General features: G+C 41.6%; 1 protein-coding gene across 1 annotated transcript in view; it reads right to left on the bottom strand.

Moving 5' to 3' along the window:
* Nucleotides 1-496: 496 nt before the first annotated feature.
* Nucleotides 497-17,976, bottom strand: part of REEP1 (receptor accessory protein 1) — a 50,935-nt gene continuing 33,455 nt past the window's right edge. Inside the window, exons 8-9 of the mRNA XM_018568435.1 lie at nucleotides 11,662-11,819; nucleotides 497-1,147 (exon numbers count right to left, since the gene is read on the bottom strand). Coding sequence (XP_018423937.1) covers nucleotides 1,076-1,147; nucleotides 11,662-11,819 — 230 coding nt within the window. The 3' untranslated portion in view covers nucleotides 497-1,075. The remainder of the gene's footprint in view (nucleotides 1,148-11,661; nucleotides 11,820-17,976) is intronic.

Below are 17,976 nucleotides of genomic sequence, written 5' to 3'. Positions count from 1 at the left end.
CATTGATTGGGAGACTCATGCGTGACAAATAACAGGTCTCCTTTAACATTTTAGGTGTAGAGTCCCTTCTGTTTCAAGCTGAACCCTGTTCCACCACTTTTGGGCAACCTGGTGTCCTAAAGTTTATACCCATTAGTCACATTTACCAGGACTTGATTCACAGCTCATCCAAATGACTTTGTCAGTTCAAGTGAGTGTCAGAAACATAAAACTCACATGGTAATACCCACAAGGTAAACACCTGTCCCAGACTCCACAGCACCATGGTGTAACCTCAGCATTTACATTGACACACTTCATGACACCATGGTGTATGGATAAGGGTGACTGTGGGCAACTAAGGAAGCTATTTGGGATGAGTGGAGTGGTGAAATATCTTCAAGTCCAGTTTAATATGACTAACTACTACTATCAATACCATGACCTTTAAAGACACTTTAAAGCCACAGTAAGCTGTATACTCTCCAGGGACTCATAATCTACTTACGATAATTTGGGGTGTCCAATTGGGCCTCAATTGAGTAATACTGGTGTAAAAAAAAAAAACATCTGTCTTTGAAAATCACATTCCAAACAGACACATATAGAGACATAATTTATACAGGTTCAGACATCAAAAGGAAATATGCAAATATGTAGTAGGTACAGAGAAAAAACAACATCACTTTTCAACACATGGCTATTTCACTTCATAGAACACCCATACCAAACATGGTGGCCACGGATCCATAATAAATTAATAGTCAGCGTGTTTGTCCAGGGCACTTGCAGCCTCCATTTTGATTCAGGCAGCACATAGGAGGTGGGGGAGAACATTTTTACATTGTTCCAAGCGGGGGCCCAAAACCAATAAGGTAACCGGCGTTGAATTTCCTTGTAGCGGTTAAAAATCAGCAGCTACAGACAGAAAGCTGAGCACAGTTTGACGGATATGGTGGGGGGCGGGGGGGGAGCAAGGGGTTCTGGGAAAAGTCACGCCTGCTGTCTGAACTCTGGCGCCACCTGTGTCATGTGGTATGAATTGCTCTTTTAAGGCAGTGAAGAGACATTCTGTGGTGCTTGATGTTGGCTGCACTCACGCAGTTTCCGTATTAGAGGCAGAGGTACTTTTCTTCCTTAATCGAGGCTTATGGACTCTGGGAGGAGGCTGAAAAGAAGATGGATAATGTAAATGTATAAGAATCACAATTTACATAAAAGTACCTAAATACATTTTCATAACTTGAAGGGACAGTCCTCTTTCACTAAAAGTCAGGAGACGACCACGGACCCGGAGTCAGGCAGAGCAGTACAAATGGAAGCAGGATTAGAAACATCAATATCCTAATTCTGAATCCTAATTCTGCCTCAATGCTGCCTCCTCCTTATGCTTTCCTACTCCATTCCATGAACACTCATGCCAAATGTACGTGTTTATTTCATACCTAGCTGACAGATATACCTCCAGGTGGTCTCATCATATCTGCACACCAAACTGTAGGCCTATGGCTAGCTTAAGGCCTTGAATGCAGAGAACTATTTTCTTCAGTCAAGGAGTCATATACAGCAGTAGGGACTTGCTCTAGCAGGTCAAAGTGGCCACCTTCAGATATGGAGAAAGCAGATATAGCTCCTGCTGTGCAGACCATGGAAATTGCTTTCAATCCCCAAAGAAGTTGAGTAAATAAAACCCTAAGCAGACTAAAGCAACTAGCACCCAACTTCCTTTTCACCCCACAGTAAGCCAAGAATTCTTCCCTGGGAAGTTAAATGCTAGCCTGCCATGCCATCTTGGTGGTCATCCTCAACCACTCAGAGAGGAGTAGTGCTACAGAAGGTCTCATCAGGTTGCTACATTTCCAGTGAAATTGTAAATCTCCTTTAGCAGTCTTTATTATCATGCAATGGCCGGCCCAGCAGTAGAAGCATTTTCTGCCGTGCTCTGCCCAAAGCAATTGCTCGTATTCAGTACTCAACTGGCCACTTAAATAAATATCATTGAATGCAAATCTTTCTTCACAAAAATAAATAAATATTACCATAAACCAATGACTACCATAAGGGGCCACATGCTGTAGTGTAAACGAATACTAACTAATGCCTAAGCATGGAGCCCCCACCCTTCCAACCTCCATTAAGCCATGAAGGCACCTTAGCGACCTAAGCAGATGCCAATTCATTAAAAAACTAAAAGTAAGCACAAGCACCCTATGGTCCCTGTCATTACCTGATAATGACGGTGTATATTTTATATATATTGTATAACTGGTGTCTATGGATCTGTTTCTATATACACATACCTATCTTCCCATGCCAGGTGTTCGGGGCCCTTTCTGTATCTTTAACTGGATACGCCTCATAAGCACAGGGTCCTAAAAGTCATGAAGTATAACAATTCCCTACAGTAAAATGGGCCTCTTTTTAAATTTTACATCAATAAGCTATAGTCAGCATTACCAGTTGTTATGAGCAAAAAAGTACCAGCTGTTATATATAATGTTGCTCTTGTGATATGGCATTGCAGTTTTATATAATGTCCTCGTGCTATTTATAATGGTCTGGCCCTCTAGCAACTTCAGCGCAAAATTATAGCTAATTTGCCGACAAACGTCAGGTGGTCATTATAATCTGGCCAATCAGTGTATAATTTTGCTCTTTTGCTATGGTAATGCAGTTTATAATTCTGCTACACACTCTTCTGATTTTAAATTTTAAGAAGCTCAATGTAACCACTAAAAGGATAAACCTCTGTGTTGGTCTCATTATAGTGGATGCAATTTCATCCAAGCTAACCGGAGGGTGAAGGCTCATATGATGTGCAGTCTAACCATTATTTTCTTTGGTACATTGAACGAGGCTTCATTTGAGATTGCAGAATGTCTATTAGGCATCTGGATCGCTCAGATGTAAGTGCTGCAGGTCTCATAGACCCCAGTGCTGCAATCGAGTCTCTGCCTCCCTCTCCTCCAAGCCATTCACAAAACAAACAGTTCCACGCTTCATTTTGTGAATGGTTTGGAGGAGAGGAAGGCAAAGACACAACTGCAGCGCTGGGGTCTTTGAAACCTGCACCCCTCATCCAAGCAGCTTGTAAGTACAGTGGGAGCTGTACTTCTCCGGTATTGTAAAAAAGAAAATTTGCCTAGTATAGAAGGAAGTCTGAATGACCAGGGGTTGCTTTTGAGGCAAAGGAATGTACAACTGCTTTAACACTGGTAAGCTTATTTTGTTCAGGGTTGGCCCTAAATTCATAGTTTTTTCATTGCAACAGAAAGTGACAGAGAACATCCCACCCCATCACTCCAAAGAGGAGCCAACATCTGCAACTAAATTTGCATATTACGCCTTAAATCCCTCTTTAGTGCCCCGTCTGCGATTACTTCTGGGTCTGGAAAGATGACTGGAGAGAACAAGTGCTTGGCGCCAGGGGCGAGGTTTCAGTACAAAATCGCGGTCTCACTGAGTTTTGAAGCCTAACTTAACCAAAACATTTAATTTTGTTTTGGCTAATGGGGAGAAGGTAGGGTTGCCACCCGTCCGGTTTTCACCCGGACAGTCCAGGTTTGGCGTCTTGTGTACGGGTGTCCAGCCAGCGGGCAACCAGACACAAGACACTTAGTGCCGACACCGGAACTTTAAATTTTCTCGTAGATGCGGCTGCCGAGGTCCTTGGCAAGTGCGATCTCGGGCATCTTCCTCTGAGCTGCGGGCAGCCTGTGCCTGATTACAGGTGCCCGCAGCTCAGAGGAAGGGTCGGGTGGCAAATCGGCAGCAGCAGCGCAGCGTCAACCTGCAATTGCCTGCAGAGACTCACAGCATGGCCATCCCTGGAGGGCGGAGCCCAGGATTCCAACACAGCAGCAACGGACAGCTGGCCCTGCCCACTAAGGGGAAGCTGCCGGGATGAAGTCGCATGGATGATAGCCACGCCCCCTGGAGTGACAAGCCAACACAGGAGATCCCAGGGTGCCGCCAACTCTGCAGCGTTGTGGTATGTATACTGAAGTAATTCACAACTTAAATGTCCTCATCTGAGGATCTACTCCAATTAGACCCGTAGCAGTTATTTATGTATAAATAAGTGTGTCTGCAGTGATTTAAAGAGACCCTGTCACCTCATGCATATCTAAACACTTTTTTTTTTTAAATAAAGTATGTAAGGGTTAAAAATATTTTTGTTACTTTCATCAAGCTTTTGCATGCTTTGTATGTCCTGTAAATTAAGCTTTGTCAGGTGCCACCAACTTCTGCTTAGGAATGAACTTTTAAAATTGAACCAAACCAACCAAAATGTAATCATTTATAACATACGACAGTATGTGCTCATCTGTCACCTCTAAGACGTAGAAAGGGTGCGATACTCACATTAACCAGCAGTCTCATGGTTAATGGAGTCTTATTGTGGCTTTTTTAAGCTTGTTCTGCTCCTTGATTCTTCAGTTCTTTTCACGGCAGCAGCTTTGGGTGGGGACTGAGCGACCTTCTGCTCGGCCTCTCCTGTGTCTGAAGACATCAACCAGGGGAAGGAGAGGGAGAGAGAGAGGTGGAGAGGGAGCAGAATTTCATACTTATCTCATCTCTTGGTCTTTACAACAAAGACACACATATGGAAATGAATGAACTGTATGGGCCTGGACAAGAATGTGGTTTTCAGCTTCAGACCTTCAATAGCAATTCAAACATCTCATCTGCTCGAGTGTGTTTGTTAGAACACATAATGAAGAATGTTCAATGACCACAGGATAGATTACAAATACTGTGTGGATAATGTATCAGTCTTTGTTTCTCTAACTCTTCTCTGATATAAGCATATGTATCTGTTTCAGAACGCCACTATCATAGGTTCAAATATACGTTGGTGGAGCCTTGAAGGCAAGACCGAATTTACTATGTCTGCTGCCCCAAGGCCAGGTTCCTCAGTGCGCACCCTACCCGCCAACCCACCCCTTCCCCCCATGAAGAATGGCAGACCTGCAGGCTGCTTACAAGTGATATCGGTGACATTGCCGGGATCACTTGTACAAAACAAGTGGCTAAATGTAGAAAACAACCACCCGTCCAACCCCCGGAACTGCATGTCGGGCATCGGGAGATAGGAATTCCACATCCCTGCTGCCCCTCTACTCCCTGCTGCACCAAGGCCAGGCCTTGGATGGCCTTGTGGGAAATCCGGCCCTGCTCGAAGGAAACGCTATGTGTAGCTACACTACAGTGCTAGAGGTCTCTATAAAGCCAAGAGCTGATCAACTAGTCTGACCACCGACAGTTAACACTGAAAGCAATTATGGACGCCACTTTCATATTTTGTATGTGGCGTTGCTTGTTGCCCTCATATAAAATCTTGAGCTCACAGTTACATAGTCCGCAAAGTTCAAAAAAGCTAAAAATTCTCCAAGCAACTCATGGACGACTCATTGTAACTGATCTTAGTACGTTGTATTTGTTTTGACAATAATTTCATTCTACATGGTTAACAAGTGCCAATATGAGAGTGTCAGGAGTACTTGATGACATTTACAAATTGGAAATTATCTGAAAGGTCCTATTGCAATTGTGGCTGGTTGGTCTGTGAGACTCATGTGACAATCTGAGATTACATGCAAACACATGTTCGATAACACATAAATGGCTGCGGGCCCTGTCATTGCTTTGTGTGCACCCCACCCATAGCTGTTCGCATGAGTCTCACGGATCAACTTGTGAGGACTCACCAAATGGGCCCCAATCTCGAGCGTGAATGGGGCCTTAATGAACAATTGTCCTTTCATCCATGGAAACGAAGCAACCCTCACACTACACGTGTGCCAAGATTGCATGCTGAGTCAAGCTGAAGTGTACCCAAAGCCAATTTTAGTTCTGGAAATAGTAGGCCATGGTTACACTTCTGACCTTTTTTTTTTGTTCTTTTATGCAGTCATGGTGGTGTCTTCATTGGAAGAATTTACCGCTACCTCCAGAGGCAGGGAAAAACTTAACATTTTGGATTTTCCATCACTTTCTATTCTGTTACAGTGGTCATCAAGACAAAATGTAACCAATGCAACAATGATGGGCAGACCCCTCAGGTGTCACTGTTAGTGATGGGACATCTGCCCATCTATGGCAGGGGTCCCAAAACTCTTGAGCTCATCGACTCCTTCAGGAAGTTTCAGATTGTTCATCAACCACTAAACATTCATCATATGAAAATTATTTAACAATTACTACTTTATATAAAAGTACTATGAATAATAATAATAATAATGTGAATACCGTCAACACTTCCTCTTGGTATCAGCAACTGCCATTATGGTTTGTACAATGTTGAATTTTTAGCAAATGCACAGCAATCAGTTCTTTTGCACCACTACTACCACAGTGTGCTCACTGACTCTCCAACTGAGTTTGAGGTGGGAGCAGTAAGCTTAGAATGGGAAGTGAACTTCTACATGTAAGCCACCCTTACGAGCGTGCTCCTGCCCAGGACTACAGCCCAGTATTGCAACAATCCGGCTGGGAGAAAGCACAGTCTGTAGTCAGTGGGGCCTGCTCCAGTTCTGCTCTCCGCACAGGCTTTGAACAGCACAGTGATGATGTCACTGCTATTTTTACAACCTAATATCTAGGCTTACAAAGTTATTTAGTGCACACAAAGTGGATTTATATCCTTTGAGGCAATTGAGGAACATTGAGGAAAAATTTTAGAGAGATTGTACAATTAGAGTGTAACGTGTATGTGCAGCTTAAAAGGGACTGCTGCGATTTTATTCAGAACGGTTAGTAAATTATAGAAATCTCTGCTGTTGGAATACAGGTAAGGCAGTGCCAGTCCTGCACTGTACTTTATGTAATGCTCCCTCTTCATCTCAGATAAGACCATTTCTATCTTTTAAATAGCAATCCCCTTATTGGCTGTGCATTTTCCATTTTCTGTGTTACAGGTAAATTACCTTTCCTCCCTTCCTCCCCCCCACCACCACCACCACTACTAAGTACCACCCAACACAGTTTTTATTTGTTTTTGCTGGTTGCCTTTGATAATCTGTACACATTGGATTGCCCTACAGGGTAAAGAAGAGACGGCTCCTGTAGAGCACACAAACCTGCTTGTCACTGCAAATCAAGCACAGTAAAGCTGACAACAGCCTTAGGAGAGAAGCAGCACATGCAGGGAACCAGCTTTTTTATTGCCGGATCCACCTACACAGAACCAAAGAAGAACTTTTCTGCAGCTTGGGAAAAGCAGAGATAACTGTGGACTGAACTAGAACGATCCTTTACAGTATATTACCACAAAATTACAGTATATATATATATTATACAGTATGTAATCTGTATACGTATGTATATATACGCATCAGTATTTTGTTAAATTAAAAGTGGAATTACCCGTTTTAAAAGCCTTAGTACTAATGACCGGCTACAAATTGCGCAGGTTGTCCCATGAATTATATCATTTCCACTGTACCATGCACTTGTACAGCTGCAGTCAAGCAAGGCACAGCCGTCATTTGTGCCCATGCATTATATCTACCGCTACATATATGTACATCACCTAGTCCTTTGATTACTTTTAACTGAGGCGCATGGCATCGGTGGTCTCCACTCTTTATTCCCTGATCAATTTAACAAGAACAAAACAAAACAAGTGTTAAAATAAATATTCTCTCTACTAAAAATCAAGCACTTTATAGGAGAAGCCAAAGGAGTCTGGAGGGCCCGCGAATCTCTAAGAATAAGTATTTACTTCCTATGCTCTTCAACTTCATCTAATGGCCATATTGCGGAATTATATTACATTTGACCTAAAAAGAAACTATACAAAGAACAGTCATTTATGCCTCTAGTCATGCAGAACGAACATTCTCAGAGATTCACAGGACAAATGGCTCTGCATATTGTTTATAAGCAGACCATATACGAAACTGGCCTTAAAATTTGAATGTAATACTCAAGCCAAAACTTCATTGATCCGATCCAAAGTCAACTTTCATAGGTGGATTTGTTTCTCATTATGGAAAGATTTACAATTATTTCCTGTTGGGTGTCTGAAGATCGAAATTGTAGGGCAACCTCATGTTGTCCTAGCCTGATGAGGCTAGGACAGCAATGAAAACCTGAACTCAGAACCTGAAAAAGGGCTTAAGTGTAGAGACATTCACAATTAAGCCCATCATCAGGTCAAATGCGTCAGTGCGAGGAGATCAAAAGTGGGACTTCTATGTGCACGTTCTCCAGAACAATAAAGTTTTATTGAATGCTGATCATTGTGTGAAGATGTTTTTTTGCTGTGGATAACGTATGGGGAGCATGGACTGCTCCATCTGATGCTCGCATCAGAGTCCCCAGACATTAGTATTATGGAACCTTGGAAACCTGACAGACGTTATGACATTTCTCCACTCCATCTAAAAGTTTAAAAAAAGTTTTTGGTACAGTCACACTTTAATGAATGCTGATATAGAAGGGGTCTACTGTGCTCACTTTGCTACTGAGCCTTGAGTGGTTACCTGGAAGTCTAGATAACTTGATAACTACTGGCAGTTACTCAGTGGTAACTATGAGTATCCCATTTTTGTTAATAGCTCTGTTACCAGCAGATAAAATGGGCCACCCAGATCTCTATGAATTTCTCAGGATTGTAAAAGAGAACAGAAAACGTATATTAATCACTACTATACCAGTTAGCGGCAAGTTCCATTTGGGAAAAAAAACTTTTCCTGAGAAATCTGCTGAATTGGCCAAGATCCAAGCCATAGGTAGCCCTGTCAGCACTAACCAGTTCTACAAACGTCAATTTAAAAATCAACTGAGCCAAGTTGAAAATTCTCAGCCAAACAGTGACTGCGTCCTATCAGAAGCAGTCACTGTTTGGGTATTCTGGCAGCCACCTGGGTTGGGGCTGCCTGAATACAATAGCCCCGTCCACATTCTGAATAAGATAAAACAAAACAAGTATGAGCAGGGTCATAAGTCTTGCTGTGCATACTCGAAGGTTATGGCAAATCTTCCCGCAGCCCCGTTCCACTTTAACTGGGGAGCAACTGTAAGGTAACCCTTCTTAAAGACTGACCAGTTTTCAAAACATGGGGGCATATTAATGAAATAGTAAATCTGACATTCACAAAATGTTCACTACAGTGAATCTTCCCGATGCACGCATTTTAAGTTACAGTGATGGATTCACCACCAGAGAATGTTTGATGAAAGTCACATTAACTGCTTTATAAATATATGCAATAAAAGTATCATAGTCAATGCTTCACTGATGGTGTCTATTATTTAACCAAACCATGATTTACTGCTTTGTTTGTTCAACATTTGACCCCAATAAAGATGAACATGAATTGTCCACCTAAATGGTCGCCTTCAAAGTTCTGAAGAAAAATTCACACAAGCAGATTCTTCAAGCTATGCATCTGGTAGACATTTTTGTGTAATCCAAGTTGGTCAACTATGACACCAATATGACATTTCTAAAAGAATGAAAATCACTTGCACACGTTGTCAGTTATTGGAGCTTCAACCCAAAGGCCATCCTACAGCTGGTCAAAACATGCTTGGGCATTCAAACATTACACACAAGATTAACTGAATTTGGTTCTATGAAAGTAAGAAAAGCTGCAATTTATCAGCATCTGCGCATCTTTTAATTAAACTCATAACAACCCCATGGATCAGTTTTTTATTCAGTCTACTGTAGATGTGGCTGAACAGCATACTATGTAGGACCTTTAATAGTGATACTGGGAGAAACAAACTTATCAATGTTTAGGGCCTACCTTGGCACATGGGCTAGACCAGACGTAGGAAACCAGCACTCCAGCTGTGGTAAAATTACTTTAAAGCGGCTCTGGGAGACATACATATGGCTGTCAGTCTTGCAATTCATCATGGAACTTGCTGGAGAGCCGAGGTTGCCTACCCCTGAGCTAGACAAGCACGCACACTCAAATTCACTGAACATAAGTATCATGCAAGGTATGAGCCTCATTAAAACTGGTATTCAGTTTTGAGTGCTTGTTGGAGAACTAAGGACCTTTGTTATCTCCATGGTTTAGTTGTGCTCCTCGCTATGCATCTTCTGCAGCCCACCTCTATTATGATGCAAAGCCATGATGCCAGGCTCCTCCTGCTTGATATTTTATGATGTAACATAAATCATCATATTAAAAAATTCACCTGTGTGAGTACTCGATGCACAACAATATGCCGGCCGATGATTCAGTCTACCAGTGTGCATCTTAAACTGAATTTCAAATTTGGATATACCTAGGATTTATCTGACTGACTTATACAAAGCCAGTATTCCAGCTGTAGGTATAGTCTACTTGGTTGGGTCACTTTTTGGTGTCTTTTATCTCTAGGGGGCTCTAGAAGCATGTTCACTATGCCAGAGTTCTCACCCACCAGGGAATTTCACTCTTCCTGCTACAAACTGGGTCCCCTCCTCTCCCTATGCTGCATTTTCCATAACAGAAGATAAAATACAACTGCAGCAGTACAAATTGGACCCCCATTATAACTGTAATATATTATAACTGTAAAATGTAATATATTGGAGTTTTACAGTCCTTAGATGTAGTGGCTGCATTTTTCTTCTTTTTACATTTTTTTTTCTTTATTTTAACATGGCGATCCTACCAATAACTCATTTTCTGTCCCTGGGTGTCTACAGTAAGCTCACTCACTGTACTGTATCTATGGAAGGGGCCATGGTTGTTTCACTAGGCTGAGCTCCTGCTTTTGACTACAAACACGACTTTCTTGCTTCATCTCCATTGCATAGGGGCAAGATGGCTTAGAAGGACGAAGATTGTTGGTGACTTCAGTCACAGCAAGTTACAAGGATACTGTGTTTGTGGAAAGATCAACTGGGATTTTCTGCTCAAAGCCATTGTTCCCTAATAGAAATGTTCAGATTTTGCTCAATGTCATGAGGCTCAATTTACAGTTGTCTAGAGTTTACTATTAATGTTCCAACAGCCATTACATTGTGTCTGGAATCTATACAGCATTGGGAACCCCCCCCATTGCAATAAGCAAAAGGTCAACTTTATTGGTTGGGCAAAATTGCAATTTCCGCAAATTAGCATAATGGAACAAAACAGATAATTAATTCTATATAAAAGTATATAATTTAAAAAGGTGGTTACCCTTTAAAGTGACACTAAACTCAGAAGTTACATCTTAAAAATACATTCAAGTACCTTACGTATTAACAAAAATGTATCCTATTTGTGTATCACTCGGCTGTAGATCCTCAAATCATCTCTGAATTGGAGCTGACACTGTCCTTCCTTCTGGAGGGGGGATACTTTTGTTCCCCATGGTCTCTGTGTGTGTTGTAAAGTAGCTGCCACTCTAAACTTGCATAATAGACTACAATCTCAATACAAATTAGTAAACTAAATGTGCGATTGTAGACCATCGCAGGAGTGAGTTTGAAGTGGACAGTGTCAGCACCAATTCAGAGATGATTTGAGGATCTACAGCCGAGTGATACACAAATAAGATACATTGTTATGATTATAGGTGTTAAGTTACTTGAATGCATTTTTAAGATTTAACTCTAGAGTTTAATGTCACTTTAAGTTCTAGAGCAGGAATCACAAACTGTGATACTAGCAATGTAAGTTTACTTAAATGTATCCGATTGGCCAAGAGCACTTTGTGTTAAAGTAGTCCATCATTTTCCCATACCTCCACCGGTCTTTCCTTCCGCCGAGGAGGTTTGAATATGGTGGGCTTTTCCAGTATAACTATCCCACCGTCATCTTCTTCATCATCTGAAATCACCTCTGGCACCTCGTAGGTTGTGCTACAGTTCAGCTCTTTGTGTTCCACGTTTACCTCAATCACTATGTCCACATCAAGCTAAACAGCATAAATGAACATCACCATGAAATACATTGTACATGAAATGTACATTTTACTGTTTTGCAAAATAATCAACAGAGTTCTTTGGTTAGTAAACACCACCTCAAGTCGAACTAAAATTCACTGCATATAAACCAAACCATAGAAAGAACACTCTCATTACACCGCAAACTGGGTAATGGCATTAGCAAGGGGCACTGCAACAAGCAACCAACATGCAATAACAAAATATTAAAGCAGACTCTGCTCAGGAACAATTGGTATTTTTGGAGGGGGTTGAGGTATATGTTTTTATATGACAGCATCTGGGGACCGAATCCCTAGAGTCAGCTTCTGTCCTTTTAACATAAGATGATATCATGAAATAAAATTGGCACAGTTCTACTTTATACTTAAATTTACAGTAATTTCTGGGGACCGTTCCAGGTAATGGAGGTGTGTCCCTAAAAATGTCCCTGGTTCTGGTTTTGGAACTCGGGGTTATATTCTGTTCCTACTATAATGTTCATATCAGCGATCTGCTGATCATTACTGAAGAAGATTCTGGGAAGTTACAGTCAGACAGATGTGAGATGGCTAAAACCATGCTAGGATTTGGAGCGGACAATCGGACTCACTGAGGTCATAAAACTATGGCTAAGATCAAAGCCTAAAGTTAATTTGAGGTAAAACGAGGGGCAGATTTGGTACTTTGAGTTGAGGATGACAAGGATAATGGTTGAAAAGTGGTTTGAGCTCTACAGCAAGGGTGGACAAATAAATGTGGAACTCAGGAGCTAGTCTGTCCAATGCAGGAGCCAGCAGGATATTTTTTAGGAGTCAGCTCCATTACCTACAACTAGAGAAAACCTAAAAGTTAGACGTCTGCGTTGATTGATCTTAACATAAATGTATGCATATCTCAATGACAGACAACAGGAAAGCTGTTGGCCTAGTAGTCAGTAAACCAATAGGGACCAGCGCTGAGGATAGAGGTTGCAAAGAAAGATGGGGGGCACCAGTGCAGGGAATTATTTATTAACCATTAACCATGGTTTACCATCTTTAACCACCACAGTATTTATATTATTACGTAATTGTTAATGTTCTTATGCTGCTGCACACATTTATTCTATATGTCTAATACCAACTTCTTTACACTGTGGCTTTTTTGCAGACCTACAGTACAAACCTCAGCTGTCTTATCAGGTTTTAGCTGAGGAGGCACTCTGGGATTTTTGACTGAATTGTTTGTTTCAGTTGGGTGGGCATTAGCAGAAGTTCTAACCGTAATACATCAACACTGTCAAGACATCTAAAATAATGCTCTTTATTGCACATAAAGGGATTTGTGACTAGCCAGGATACTGCTAACTCATCCAGTACATCTGGCTCTTTTCACTGGAGACTTCATGGTCAAACATTTACCCCCATTCTAACCAAGGCCCGCAAGCAGCCATGTTCTGCTGTTATGACACTGGAAGGGAAGGGTTAGATCAGGTTTTTATAGCTGGTATTCACTTTATGATCCTAGCTGAAGAAATAGTACAGATGTAAGGGCTAGCTATTACCTGAACCTTATGAGGCAGCCATTTTCTAGTAAGGGAGGCCTGGTTCATAATGCTATCTGGGCAGTTAGGTTGTTTCTGGGCAGTTTTAAAATGCTAGGGAGTTAAGAGCACTACTGACAAATGTCTACTACAATCTAGTGTAACAGTGTCAACAAATGCTTAGTAAATCACATAAACCACACATGAAAACCATCAGGTGAATATTCAAACAACAGTTATATTTTCCAGACAGTAAAATAACTTATTAATTTTGTAGTATGAACGTGACATGCTTATCAGGACAATCCAATCTGGTTAGTAGCAATTCAATGGAATCTACAATGGAATCTTTATATCTCCTTCACTTCAGTTCACTTCTCATGTAGTTAATTGTTCAATGTTTGCTTTAGGATGCAAAAACTAACTGGTCTAAGTATAGGATGTAGGAGACTGGTAGCTAGTCATTACAGGGCACCATAGATAGCTGTACCTGGCTATGAAATAACCTCATTGTACTTTCATGAACAAGTAAACTTGATTTGTTTCAGATCAGCAACTCACAAAGTGCCAAAGCCAGAGACAGCTTAGTAACTAGCATATTTGGATATCATATTTGGATATCATATTTGGATATATGGATATCAGAAATGGCAGCCTACATGAATGAAGACAGTTCCTATGCAAATACTGACTTTTTGAAAGTCAGTATGCATATTTTTGGGTTTACCCCTCGTCCAATCAGTGGTTGAGCCTAGCGATGGTTCACTCAGATACCTCGATCTAATATGCTGGGGGGACATGCCTGCTCCTTGCATTGCCAAAGGGGAGTTTGGCTGTGCAGTGCTATCCGAAGAGCGACATGGCAGCCTACATACTGCTGCACGAAGACAGTTCCTATGCAAATTGTGACTTTTTGAAAGTCAGTATGCAAACTTTTGGGTTTTCCCCTCTTCCCACCAAACAGTGCTTGAGCCTATTGATGGGTGACAGAGCTATTATTTTGGAGAGGCATGTCTGCTCTTTGCATTGCCAAAGGGGAGCCTTGCTTTGCAGGGCAGTCAGAAAGGAGGCATTGACCTTAAAGGTATCAACTGGTGCCCACAATATTGGGGAAGGAGGAGGTTATCATATGTAGTTTTATGGAAGGTTTGTTTTAAGTTGAAGTGTAAAGAACTTATTTTATATGCAGAACCTTTAGATATCCAATGGGGGCTGGTGCCACCCTACCTGAAGAAAGCCATGTCTGTGTGCCGTTCTTCCAGGACTATGTAGACAACCCAGAATCATATTTTGGGACACAATTTAATCAACCTCTCCATTTTGTTTTTTTCATTTGAGAAAATTGTAATGCTTTAGACTATCAATGCAGTTCATGGTAGATTCCTTGTGAAACACCCACAAAACAGTGGGAAAAAAGCTTCAACAAAAGCATGCAGAACAAGGACACTTACACAGAAGCCCCAGGTCAGGACATTGTCACATACGGGAAAAAGAAACAGCAATATTACAATTACATTTTCTTCAAGATTCACATCAACAACTTCATCCACATAAATGTAACTTCTTATATCCTTTATTGTGTAGGAAGCTTGATTAATAGGCACATCCCAACAACTACCAGCTACTTACGGTTCCTTCTTATAGTCTACTGTGTGTGAGCTGCTAGGGTGGGCCCCCACCAGTGCGGGCAAACACTCTGTCCTCTAAAGGCCACAAGCCAGTAATCGTGGCTCAAAAGTGATTGAGGCAGGCTTAGCTTTTTATACCTACTGCAATCTTGTTCTGACTCCACAAAAACCTGGTGATTAAGTTAAAACAAGTTTTGGATTACCTGGTCCATATGGACATAACTGCTTGCAGAGTAAGCTGGAAACAGAAGAAGAGTTTGCCTAGGTGGTCAGTTCGTTTTTTAGACTCATTTCCATTGCTTTCATCCAGCTGTATTGCTATTGTGTTTCTTATTTAACAGCATATAAAATAAAAAAAGCTGCATTATATGTGCACTGCAATCAAATTCTAGCTCTACAAAGAGCAACCTTAATATAGAGAACATTTCAATTAATGACATATTGCACAAGGACCATTGACTGTGCACCGACTAGATAATGTATGCTAAATTTAGCTAATACTGCCCTTATACGATGTCATAAAGCAATATACTGAGAACTGGCCACCATCCCAGGAAGCACTTTATATTGTCAGGCACTATATAGCGTGACCTTCTCAATATGTTCTGCTGTAAATTTTCAATCACACAGACAAGGCAAGTGCTTTTTCCTATATTAGCTTGCACTTTTCAATTTAGATAAGCCTATTAGCAAAATTTATTTCTGCTCACATTTACAATTTAGGAGGGTTCATTTGACAAGCTATACAGACGGGACAATTAACCTGGGAGATGTTGTATAGTGGTGATATAATCATCAGATGCATTACTACCGAATGCTGTTGACAAACGAGCCGGCGCCGGAGCTGTCTGATGAATCAGAGGTACTACCTGCCAGTTCTCATTTGTGTTGGTGGGTTCTTGTTCACCAGCATCACTGTACCTCATAAAGGAATTCTTATTATATGCAGGTTTATCAATAAATTATTTTATTGATAAGCAAAATTATAAATATAAAAATATGTATAGCCAGAACTCCACTTTATAGCATTCGCTACAGTTGGGAGGGTTTCAGATCCATGTCAGTTTATGTTTTCCCGTCTGTATCCCATTGAGAAGAACTTCTGTTACTTCCTGTCGTAGAGATGCAACAGTGTCAGGAAATCTCTGCAAAGTTAGAGAAAATCTCCTCGTAGACAATGGAACAGGTGTCTCATTATAAAATTTAACCTCACTTCACCATAAGGCCTCATTCACAAGGGGCGTGTTGTCCTGTACCGCATTTTTTTATGCGGCAGGAGCTGAGGGAAGAAGTGTGTGGGCAGCTCATGTAACTCAATGGAGATGCAGAAGCTGTGCACCCTCGCACGCTGCTTCCCACAGCTTCGAATTTTGACAGCTGCGCACGGTGTACGAACCTGGATCCATCATGTCTGCACCCGAGGCCATACACCGCATGTGTGCAGCTGTCAAAACTCAGAGCTGCAGTGTGAGAGAGGGCACAGCTCCTACATCCACATAGAGTTACATGAGCTGCCTGCATGTTTCTTCCCACAGCTCCAGGCACATCACAAAATGGCCCTTCATGCTGTACGGGGCAACATGCCTCATGTGGATGAGGCCTTATTATAAAATTCTGGATTTGCCAAGACTTTCTGTCTCGGTAACAATGGTCACCTGGACAATTAAACAGATGGTAAACTTATGTAGTGAGGATGCATACAGTAATAAATCCTGACAGGCATTCTAACCCTTCCATAGTCAGTTCAAAAAGTTGTGTGTAATCCTTTGCAGAGCACACGCACCTCTATACCTGATAACAAGGAGGGCAGTAGGAGTATACTTCCAAAAGCCTTGGCTCTGTAACTTCTGTTTCCAGTGTCTATAATCACATTCAACCTTTAGAAAGCCAGATTTGATTCTGATTGGTGGCAGTGAGAAACTTGTTAGCATTATTTTATCAGGCTATCAGTGTGAAAGAGACAGTAGAAAGGCTGTTTCAACATCACTAGCAGATTTGTGTCAGGATCACCAGATACCAGGCAAAGGGGAGAGGAGAGGCCTAGAGCACTACAGCAATGTTGGGATGAAAACTGGACCTCTTTATCAGCTAGGCTATGCTCCCTGTATGCTTCTCATAGTTTATTTTATATATTTTACTTGAGCGTTCCTTTGTTCCTTTTAGTGCATTTGAAGGAAGCATTGGAAGATTGGAAGTCTGCAGAATGTAAGTGGTTGGTGAGTGAGCATGCAAACCAACAAATTAATATGATTTTTAAAGTGCCAAATGAACTCTCTCACATTGGTTTGTCGCCTTTTATTTCCTAACATTGATTGCCCACTAGTCCAATCGTTTCAGTTAATTTGCTCAGTGAACATGTAAAGAGAAATATCTGGTGTACATCTCTTACTTTGGTAGACCTCACTATTCTCACAGAGAAAGCAAAGCAAACCTACAGCTTCCAATTGTGTTGAGGGAAAACATCAATCATGCCCATGATATGTCTGCCACAAATCAGGTTTAAGGTATTTGGTCCATAAATAAGGGTTTGTTGAATTTTTATGTCATCACGGTAGAAGCAGCGCTGCGTTTTTCTTCAACTCCTGGGCATTCTCTGCGTGTTTCACATGCAGTACCCATAACCCCTAGGGTAAATGCATTTGCTGGAAAGCTCACCAAAAATGCAGCACGCAAGATGTTTCTTATAAAATGCACATAAATAACATAGATAGATGTGGATCCAGCCAAAATAGAATAATGTTCTACCCAATAAGGGAGACTCAGGGGCCTTCCTATAATGAGGCTGTTGCCTCAGGCAGCATCTCATTGGTGGGGCAGCTGATGTGGGGGGTGGCAGAGGGGCAGCCACAGAGCTTTTAGCAACCTATGACATTCTTGCCCAGCTCATTGACATCATCGGTTGCCAGGGAGCTGAGCGGGACACTCTTGATGGTGTCCCGCTGAGCTTCTAGCAACCAGTGACCTCAGTGGGCTAGGCAGTC

The sequence above is a fragment of the Nanorana parkeri genome, unplaced genomic scaffold (assembly GCF_000935625.1).
Source record: "Nanorana parkeri isolate BGI_ZX_2015 unplaced genomic scaffold, ASM93562v1 scaffold1188, whole genome shotgun sequence".
NCBI classification, from domain to species: Eukaryota; Metazoa; Chordata; class Amphibia; order Anura; family Dicroglossidae; genus Nanorana; species Nanorana parkeri.
This window is presented reverse-complemented; position numbering and strand designations above follow the sequence as displayed.